The sequence below is a fragment of the Haplochromis burtoni genome, unplaced genomic scaffold, assembly GCF_018398535.1.
Source record: "Haplochromis burtoni strain Fernald_Lab_line unplaced genomic scaffold, NCSU_Asbu1 Contig_189, whole genome shotgun sequence".
Taxonomy (NCBI): Eukaryota; Metazoa; Chordata; class Actinopteri; order Cichliformes; family Cichlidae; genus Haplochromis; species Haplochromis burtoni.
In genome coordinates, this window is record NW_024582550.1 from 624,507 (window position 1) to 635,106 (window position 10,600).

General features: G+C 41.0%; 1 protein-coding gene across 2 annotated transcripts in view; it reads left to right on the forward strand.

Moving 5' to 3' along the window:
- The window catches only part of LOC102310376 (cartilage oligomeric matrix protein), a 13,231-nt gene extending 2,830 nt beyond the window's left edge, over window positions 1–10,401 (forward strand). Inside the window, exons 2-19 of one of the 2 annotated variants that reach the window (XM_005934863.3) lie at window positions 1,258–1,331; window positions 1,448–1,499; window positions 1,728–1,876; window positions 2,097–2,234; window positions 2,388–2,465; window positions 3,250–3,402; window positions 3,616–3,720; window positions 3,945–4,052; window positions 4,141–4,300; window positions 5,104–5,222; window positions 5,509–5,561; window positions 5,664–5,857; window positions 5,932–6,110; window positions 6,215–6,263; window positions 6,475–6,671; window positions 8,347–8,519; window positions 9,494–9,633; window positions 10,066–10,401. In XM_005934863.3, coding sequence (XP_005934925.1) covers window positions 1,258–1,331; window positions 1,448–1,499; window positions 1,728–1,876; window positions 2,097–2,234; window positions 2,388–2,465; window positions 3,250–3,402; window positions 3,616–3,720; window positions 3,945–4,052; window positions 4,141–4,300; window positions 5,104–5,222; window positions 5,509–5,561; window positions 5,664–5,857; window positions 5,932–6,110; window positions 6,215–6,263; window positions 6,475–6,671; window positions 8,347–8,519; window positions 9,494–9,633; window positions 10,066–10,124 — 2,180 coding nt within the window. In that variant the 3' untranslated portion in view covers window positions 10,125–10,401. The remainder of the gene's footprint in view (window positions 1–1,257; window positions 1,332–1,447; window positions 1,500–1,727; window positions 1,877–2,096; window positions 2,235–2,387; window positions 2,466–3,249; window positions 3,403–3,615; window positions 3,721–3,944; window positions 4,053–4,140; window positions 4,301–5,103; window positions 5,223–5,508; window positions 5,562–5,663; window positions 5,858–5,931; window positions 6,111–6,214; window positions 6,264–6,474; window positions 6,672–8,346; window positions 8,520–9,493; window positions 9,634–10,065) is intronic. The other variant, XM_042225928.1, reaches the window with a different exon arrangement.
- Window positions 10,402–10,600: the final 199 nt, after the last annotated feature.

A 10,600-nucleotide genomic window follows, 5' to 3' on the forward strand; every position in this document is an offset into this window, starting at 1 on the left:
ATATATATATATATATATATACACACACATATATATATACCACTGAGTTTCAGTTTGATAGCCATATTAGACTTTAATATAACTATTCCACAAACATAAAATTAATTATATATACTATAACTTCTTATTCTTGCAGTTAAAGTCCTGTGATTATATCTATAAATTAAACTTCCCACTCGATAGTTGATTTGTGGTTAAATGAAGGCAATTTCTACCAAAACTACAGATCATACTGAAACCAAGCATCCCAGGATACCCATAAGCTTAATTCCAGAAAGCATGTGAGCAGGAAAAATGTCTCATATCTTCCGGATAATCTTGTGTCATTCTATTTCTGGGAATTTTTTCTTTTTTGACTTCTGACTCCAGTTAATGTGTGGGCTGTGGATTCGAATGAGTCCTGTGGTGGTGGAGGAATGCCAGGCATTAGACTTTGGCATTAAACATGCAGTGGATCATGTTGTACAGGACCCTCCACACACATATCAAAACACTGCTCCCTAGCTAGCTGCCAGTTCATCCAACAAAACAATTCACCAGAAAAAGTGAAGCAGTGCAGCAATAAACCAAACCTGCTCCGTGTAGTTATAACTTGAGTTCTTGTTTTTACTGCAAAGTTCTTATTAACTGTTTCTTCGAATTTGTTCTGTATATAAAATTACATTGTCTAAACTTTTATGTTTTCATTATTTTTAGGTTTTCTGCTTGTATTTGTTCGTGATTATTTATTCTTATTTTTTCCTTTTGTTTTTAGTTTCAGAGAATCAGGTTGTACATTTAAGGTCCCACTTTTTTTTCCTAGATCATGCTCCGAATAATCAAAAATCAAATTTTTATTTAACTGCAATACTTCAGTAGGTAAATTTTAACACTAGTTATTTCTAGCTAACTGATCTGACTAAAGGTTAGACGAGAGAAAAATGGGTAATTAAAAACAAATTATTCCTGTGAATAGGTAAAACAGGAGAAACTTTGAAGCACTGTAGACAATGTTGGGCAAGTTACTTTGAAAAAGTAATTAGTTATAGTTACTAGTTACTTCCTCAAATTACTAGGAAAAGTAACTATCTAAAATAAGACAAAAACATAAAATCTGAGTAGAAAAGTTATATTTTTTTACTGTAACAACCACAAACATGTTTAATGAATCATTTTCATAACTTCAAATGCAAATATAAATGATAAATTTTAAAAACCTTGCATGGGGAATATAAAAGATTTCCTTTACTAATTGGTTTGTTCTCTCTTCAAACCCAGATGGAGAAATTATCAGTCAGATTAAAATGACTAATCTCGTCTTGGGTGAGATTAAAGAGCTTTTGAAGCAGCAGGTAATGCTCTGTCATAAAAATATATTTAACTACCTTTACTTGCATTTGATAACAGTTTGACTCAGGGTGCTGAGGAAATGCAAAAAGGTATTTAATCTGTTGGTTGTACTTTCCAGATTAAGGAGATTGTATTCTTAAAGAACACAGTGATGGAGTGTGAAGCCTGTGGTGAGTTCACAAGCTCGTTTATCAATGATGGAATTATGTTTATATCTGAGAATACACACATTATTACATCATTATTGAAATTTAATTATCTTTATCGAACTTGAGCCATTATCCATAATTTTCCACAACTATGAATAATGATTATGTAGTCCATTAGAAGAAACGGGAGAGAGATTTGAAGACAAAAGGAAACAACTAATAATTTGCTTTGATATCCTCTTTTCTCAGCAATGGGGGGTATGCAACCTCAACCCACCTGTGTGCCCAACTCCTGCCACCCTGGGGTGAGCTTTGTGGAAACACCAGAGGGTGTAAAATGTGGACCCTGTCCTCACGGCATGGAAGGAAACGGTACCCACTGCACTGAGGTGGATGAGGTACAAGCAGAGATTTGATAAACTGTTGCTGACAGTACAGTGTTACAGGTATAACCATTGTAAGGTCAGAAAACTCTCTGCCTGACTTCGTCAACTAGAAGGTGACGAAATGGCTAAAATTTAGACTTTACTAGAAACCCAGTAAAGGGCTCATCTAAATGAATGCAGGTCCTCATCCTAAAAACATCCTGATGTGTGTGTGTCTCCTTATTACGAACAGTGCACTGTGAAACCGTGCCACATGGGTGTTCGCTGCATCAACACATCCCCAGGTTTCCGCTGCGGCTCCTGCCCCGCTGGATACACTGGCCCGCAGGTCCAGGGCGTCGGTCTTGCCTACGCCACTGCCAACAAACAGGTCGGCACCATGCAGCAGTTTATGGTTCCATTCAACATGAGATCAATTTGGACTTTACGGACTTATTTTTCTTTTTGCCTCCTTTTTCAGTCTTAATGGTAAAGACCATTCAAGTGACTTTGCATTTGTCTTTAAATCTCTGTCCTTTTAAAGGTATGCAGAGATATTAATGAGTGTGATGGTCCCAACAATGGAGGCTGCGTGGCGAACTCCGTGTGTCTGAACACCCCCGTAAGTATGAACAAAGTGAATTTCCATGAAATTGCTGATTAGATCTAAGCCTCAGTTAGAGTCATTCTTTGTGTTGGCTGAATATTTTATTTATTTTCATCCTTAATCACTTTTGGCCGTAGTAGCAGCAGTCCTACCTTACAGCTGATACAGTATTGGAAACACAATCCTCTGGGTTAACTGCATGTAACTGTGTCCAAGACGAATTGCAACAGAATGTTTTTGAGCAGTCTCTTAATGGTTTAAACTTTATTCCTAAAATGGTAATTTAAATGGAAACAATTTCCATCCATCTATTTTCTTAACTGCCTACTCAGTTCACGGTTACAGGGGTGCTGGAGCTTAGAAACAGGGTACAGCTTTGGCAGGTCACCAGGACTAATTTGTGGTTGTGCATGTGCTTCAGCTTGAACGGAGAGCGGAGAGGGGATTTTACTCACTGCAAACATCCTTCTAAAATTCCCAATGCACATCGCAGGATAGTGATAGCTGATAATTGGTCCCATGGAGAAGGTGTACACTCCACATAGAAAGGCCCTAACCTGTCATTAGTGGATATGCATCAAACTCCAGTCTAGGGTTATCAGTTAGGGTTAAAGATTGCATAGTGAAGCCCACGGTGAACTCAGTGTTTTGTATAAATGCAGTATATCCCATGCCAAATGTATGTGTAATCTTAGGACCAATATTTCTCCTTCGTTTGCTGTCTGAAGCACTGTGTTTTAAGTTCCATGTTAACACTACCAATGTGGGCACCTGTGACATGGTGGGATGGTTCTATCAGGGCTCTTTCAGATGTGGTCCCTGTAAGACAGGCTACACTGGGGATCAGCAACAAGGCTGTAAGCCTGAGAGAGCCTGTGGCAATGGCCAACCCAACCCCTGCCACGCCAGCGCAGAGTGCATCGTCCATCGAGAGGGGACCATCGAGTGCCAGGTGAGCAAATAAACTTTTATGTTTTAGCTCCTTGGATTTAGCTTTGATGGGTTATCAAAGCTATTACAACATTCCTTCCTCATCATGTTATAACAATAATAGCAGCTATTGGGAAATAGCTGTTTGAGCACTTATGCTCATGTTGTGCAGACCACAAAACAGAGCCAATAAAAGCATTATGTACAGCTTCTAAAACATTTTCCATCCTTATAGTGTGGAGTCGGATGGGCTGGCAATGGCTACGTGTGTGGTCCTGACACCGACATCGATGGTTTCCCAGATGAAAAACTGGACTGTCCTGATAGTAACTGCAACAAGGTAAATCTCCTTCATATCTAAGAGAACTCTTTGAAAGTTACCCATATTAAAACAGTTTATTTAGCTGTGAAGAAGATCAAAGATCTTATAAAAATGTGACATAAAAGACGATGTTGTCATACTTTAAATTCAAACCTCAATCCCAGATCAAAGAAGGTCTTTATCACTTTATACAAAACAAAAGTATTAATTAAAACTTACCCATCTGCTTATGTTTCTTCCAGGATAACTGTCTCACTGTTCCAAACTCTGGTCAAGAAGATGCTGACAGTGATGGAATTGGAGATGCCTGCGATGAAGACGCAGATGGGGATGGGATCTTAAATACACAGGTTCATACACAAAGGATACTGAGGTTGAAAGAAAATATAGTAAAATCATGTAACTTTGCTCTCAGGGACTAAAACATCTTTTTCCCAGGATAACTGTGTGTTGGTGCCCAATGTGGACCAGAGGAACATCGATGAGGATGACTTTGGCGATGCCTGCGACAACTGTCCTGCCGTCAAAAACAATGACCAGAAAGACACAGACGTGGACAAATATGGAGATGAATGCGATGAAGATATCGATGGCGATGGTAAAGACTTTGTGCAAATAGATTTTAAATCTATATTAATTATAAGACCTATTTACTCTGGCTGTTAATTAGAAACACTGACATGTATTGATATGCCTTTAATTTGAGATGTGATTTGAATGTGAATTTGATACATGAGATTTTTACAACCTATCAACTGGAATCATTTTCATGTTATGACTATGAGTGTGTGTGTGTGTGTGTGTGTGTGTGTGTGTATGCACATGCACTTGTTTAACCATCTTAGTGAGAACCATTTTGAACTTTAGACAATTAGATTGGTGACATTTTGGAAAATAAGGACCTGTGGGCCACACACACTCCTGTAAAGGCCTGGTTGAGATTTGCTTTAGGTTTAAAATTAGAATGAGGTTTTAATTTATGGTTATGCATGTAGATGGGATGGTTAAGATTACGATAATGGGTCAGACAAAGATTTTGTATTTATTTATTTATTGGGTCTGTCATAGTCAAATGTGTGGAAATGTCTTCGTGTTGGTAGGTGGATTTGGTTTCCTTTAAACATACTTTATCAGCATGGTGGTGCTACAGGTGTGTAGTTGAGAATGAGTATGGTCTGACCAACCAGACTGAGTAATCGTGAGCATTAGAGATGCCAGCAGGTTCAACGAATTAATCCACAAGGCTGGAACCATCACTGGCCAGAATCTGGAGACATCTGAGTCAATGGTGGACAAGAGGACAGTGAACAAACTGCTGTCCATCACTGACAACACATTAAAGCTATGTGCCTGTCTTCGGGTTACCATAATATTTTCTAACATTCCCAATGTTAACCCCAGGAATTCCCAATCACCTTGACAACTGCAAAAGGGTCCCAAATGCTGACCAGAAAGATCGAGACGGTGACAAAGTGGGAGATGCCTGTGACAGTTGTCCCTATGATCCCAACCCTGACCAGGTGAGAAATGTCTTCACACGTTACATCAATATCTTGCAAAAAGGCACGAGAAGTTAAGCAGTTAATCTTAAGTAGAAAATCTTGCTTTTAATGGCCTCTAGTGGTTTAACTTTTTAGTCTGCAACAGTAATTTGGTATAGCGTGTACTCCAGGATGTAGCATCACACTCATGGTGCATTATTCAGTCCACATTGTCTTTCCTAGCTGGGATTATCATTGCCATTGTCTGCTTGTTATTCTTTGGAAAATTTCATATCTGAAATTCGACTCAACTTATGTTTCTCAGATGGATGCGGACAATGATTTGATTGGAGACCCCTGTGACACTAACAAGGACAGGTATTGTGTGAGCTCATCAGTCAAGTCACTTGTATTTATCTGGATCTGTTTTCATTCTCCAAGTCAAATTTGCACCTGCTATAACATCTGTCTCTTGTCCAGTGATGGCGATGGTCACCAAGACTCTCGGGACAACTGCCCAGCTGTCATCAACAGCTCTCAGTTGGATACTGACAAAGATGGAAAGGGAGACGAGTGTGATGATGACGATGACAACGATGGGATCCCAGACCTGCTGCCACCTGGTCCTGATAACTGCCGTCTGATCCCCAACCCTCTACAGGAGGACTCTGACGGTGTGGGACACTGTTGACATATTAAAATAAAAGTTTGTGCTTTACTTACGCCTAATATCTACCTATCCTCCCAGGTGACGGCGTGGGTAATGTATGTGAGAAGGATTTCGACAACGACACCATAATTGACCCAATAGACGTCTGTCCAGAAAACGCAGAGGTCACCCTCACTGACTTCAGGGAGTACCAGACAGTCGTTTTAGATCCAGAAGGAGACGCACAAATCGATCCTAACTGGGTGGTGCTGAACCAGGTCAAGCGATTATGGCTTCTTTGATTTTTGCTGTTCTATTTTGTTGCCAGAATAACATGTCATGAAATAACATTTCTCTACAATCCACTGTTCTGTTTGTACAGGGAAGAGAGATCGTCCAGACTATGAACAGCGATCCTGGATTGGCTGTTGGTAAAAAACTGTTTGACATTTCAAGAAAATATAAAATATAAATATTAAACTGCCATCTGAAATGACCGAAAATGGCATGGATTTGTTTACAGGAAACCAAATTCACCTACTAACAGGCCCCTGGCTGTTGCTTTAATTTACTGCACATAGAGCTAAACGTCTATGCTACATTTTAAAAACAAAATCTGATGTGAAATAATTTGTCCTGCAGGTTACACGGCTTTCAGCGGAGTAGATTTTGAAGGAACATTTCATGTTAATACGGTAACGGACGACGACTATGCAGGTTTTATATTTGCGTACCAGGACAGCTCCAGCTTCTACGTGGTGATGTGGAAGCAGGTGGAGCAGATCTACTGGCAGGCAAACCCGTTCAGAGCCGTGGCAGAACCAGGAATCCAACTGAAGGTATGTCACTGCCGTACTGTTTGCAAGAAATTCCAGCTCCACTTCAGGATAACGGATTAGTCGTAAAGAGACTTTGAGCTGTAACTAGTAGTTGTATTAATATTTAATCTATGGTTTAAATGCTTTATAGGGTCAAGGTTTTGCAGCACAGTCCATTTGAAGAAGTGTCCATAATGAAATAATGAGCTAAAAGACGATTATTTTTACTGCCTTGTGGCTTACAACCAACCAGTTAAACCTTAAAAACAATTTTAGTTGCCATGGTCAGAAAATGGTAGTAAATTTGTTGATAATCTGTAGATTTAGTAGAGGCATACAAACAGCCTCTTCTTTGGCTCTCGGAGGAGCCGGACACACTTTTTCTCCTCTCCCTTATCTTCCCTGCTTATGTCCTTGTCTAGTCTCGTGGGTTTTTTTTTTGTATTTTTGTATTTTCCCTGGAACACTCTCTCACAGTCTGTTCTCTAAAACCTAAAAGAGGAATTATGGATTGGATCAACTGGTCCCTAAATGCAATTGACACCCCTTTCTCAACGAGAAGTTTGGGCTTGGGTGAGCCTGAGTGCTGAAGATATCGACCTATTCGGACCATGGTAACAGGGTTCTGGCTGATCGGAGCTGGCTTGGCCCTGACTTATCGAAGAATTAAGAAAGCGGCTGTTCAAACCCCCACAAGGCTGCCCGCTGGGATTGGAACGATGGGAGAGGCGTGAGTTTCTCAAAATGGGCTCATTGAGTGCAGCACGGATAAGATCTTGGAGAGGCTACGGCTGCTGTGAATACTCAGAATAAGATCTCTGACTGCAGACTGGATACATCTCGGAAGGGCTAACCCGGAATAACATCTCTGGGCGCAAAATTGGATGACATCTCGGGGAGACACACTGCTGTGAGTTCTCAGAAATTGGCTCCTTGAGAACAAGAAATGACAACACAGAACGCAAGTATGGCGAAGCTCGCAGCTCTCCAACGGGAGATTGAGAGACCAGTGTTGGACTGTAGAACTGCTTTGAAATTCATATGAGCTGTTCGCACTAAAGTAAAAAATACCATCACTTATGCGGATACCCTCTCGGCGCCAGCTGCAAGGCCGGAGCTGAACAAAACACCCTGATAACGACTGTTTAGTCTGTTCCTTCCCATTCCATGCAAGGCCACCAGGGTTGGCTGGAAGACTGTTTACTTAGCCTAGCAGGGTGAAGGACACTGTCTCAGCTGAACTATGGACACGCACACACATACATATACCAATACTGATAAGCGCTCACCGACGCATCACCCTCCCTACCCCGGATCCAACGCCACCTCCAACGCTTACCTCCCCTCTGATGTGGACATCGGGTCAGTTGGAGGCGCAGTCGAAAGATTGCAGCGGTCCCAGATCAGATGTACACACTGGAACTCTTTCTCATGTTGCTTGTCTGTGTTTATTGTGCTATGGTGTGTTGATTGATATCTGTGCCTGTAGCCTGACATGTCTCCCCAATGTGATGTTTGTGTATTGTATGTACGGTCGGCAAGGTCTGTCATCTCGGTTGTGGGCAAAAGACCTGCAACTGACAAATAAAGGCTCTCTCTCTCTCTCTCTCATATGAGTTGTGAAATAATCTATAATAAAAAAACAAAAACAAAATGTGATCGCAAACACGTTATCCCTTTTTTTACTCTTCTTAAGGCAGTGAAATCAAACACAGGTCCAGGTGAAAACTTGCGGAACGCTTTGTGGCACACGGGCGACACCACCGATCAGGTGAAGCTCCTGTGGAAAGACGCTCGCAATGTTGGCTGGAAAGATAAGACCTCGTACCGCTGGTTCCTCCAGCACCGGCCTGCTGACGGCTACATCAGGTACCGTGACACACAATTAACGCTGATGTTTTGTAGGAGCCACAGGCTGGAAAATAACATTCATCTTATGATAGAGAGTGTGTGTGCATATTTGTTTAATCATCTTAGTGAGGACCAGTTCGAGCATTGGACCATTAGATTGGAGACATTTTGAAAAACTGAGGACCTTGAGATTTTCTTTAGGTTTAACATTAGAATAAGGTTTTAATTTATGGTTATGCATATAGATGGGATGGTTAAGAGTACGATAAGGGGCTAGACAAAGGTTTTGTATTTATTTATCTATTGGGTGCGTCATAGTCAAATATGTGGAAATGTCTCTGTGCCTGTGAAAATACTTTCTCAGCATGAAAGTGTCACAGGTGTGCGTGTGTGTGAACTGGGTGAGGTCTGATCAACAAAACTGAGTAATCATGAGTATCAGTGCCAGGGATGCCAGCAGGATCAACAAATTAATCCCTAATGCTGGAACCATCACTGGCCAGAACCTGGAGACATCTGAGCCAATGAGGGACAAGAGGTCACTGAACAAACAGCTGTCTTGCCCAAGGATACAACGACCGAGACTGTCCGAGCCGGGGCTTGGACCGTCAACCTTCCGGTTACAACTCTTTGAGCCACGATCGCCCGGCTTATGTAGCTGGGATGGTTACGGTTATTATAAGGGGCTTTCCAAAGATATCCATGCAAACTCGTGTGTATTTATGTACATGTGTCATAGTCAAATGTGTGGAAACATCTGTGTGTCTGTGGAAACATTTTCTCAACATGATAGTGCCAGAGGCATGTAGTCGAGAATAGATGAACATGTACAGTGAATACATGCAACAGTTTTATAAATATTTCAATAAAAGTAAAAATTTGATTACATTGGTGGTGCTAGAGAAAAAGAATCAGCCATAAAATGTAATTCTGCAAGTGTTATTAACACTTTGTTAATGCAATGTTGGTTGCTGCGCTTTGTTGGTTTGCAGAGTTCGTTTCTACGAGGGCACTCAAATGGTAGCGGACACGGGCGTCATCATAGACGCGACCATGAGAGGAGGCCGACTGGGAGTCTTCTGCTTCTCCCAGGAGAACATTATCTGGGCCAACCTGCGTTATCGCTGCAACGGTGAGTGAAACATTCAGAAGAGTTGAAAGGCTGGACTGCAGCCACAAAGCGTTTTTCATTTATTCAACAATGTTCCTCTGCCAAGGAAAGAACTAGTGCCATTTGTTTCTTTGTCAGCAGGAAATACCGAGCCAAATTTCACAAAGCAATCAAACATAAGCCATTTCAGTTTTAGTGGCTATATTTAGAACACTTTCTTAAATATGAAAAATATTGCTTTTACCTTGCAGAGGATTCGCTCTCCAAGTGCCCTGCTAGCTTTTGAAGCCAGTCATGTCTGATGTTGGATAACTTGGTTATTTGATGTGTTTTTGTTAACCAGTTATGCACTGACTGGAAGTATGCTATTATTAGCAGAGCCATGAATGCTGCCACAAAATGTGTGATTTTTCAAACTGAATTGTGAACTGGCTTTCCACTGTGTTTCTTCAGACACTCTTCCAGAGGATTTTGATGCTTACAGAGCCCAGCAGGTCCAGCTGGTAGCCTGATGACAACAAACAGGCCCAAAGAGAACGCTTTCCAATGCACAGCTGGATCTCAGAAAGAACATCATCACGGCGATAAGTTTAATTAAAAATCCAGCAGAAGTGTTGGAAATGTCTCCAGTGAAAATTGATTGATTGTGGTGCAGAGCAACGGTAATATGTGTTCAAAGGGAAGTGGTATAATGTTAGATTAAAAATTATATAACATTTTCCACTTCAGAAAAACCACTTGAAAAGATTGGACTGTCACTAATGAATAAATGTTGTTGTTGTGTGGGAATCTGATGTCTGTGCATACTGAAACCATGGATATCAATGCATCTAATATCCCTGTTTAGATGCATCCACTTGGGGATTATAGCGCTTACCATCTTGTTTTTTTGTTTTTTGTTTTAAACTAGATGTCATTAAGACACTGGACATTCACCATGAGGGATCTGTATATGACAATGTAGTCACTCCCCAAAGCAGGCTATGTT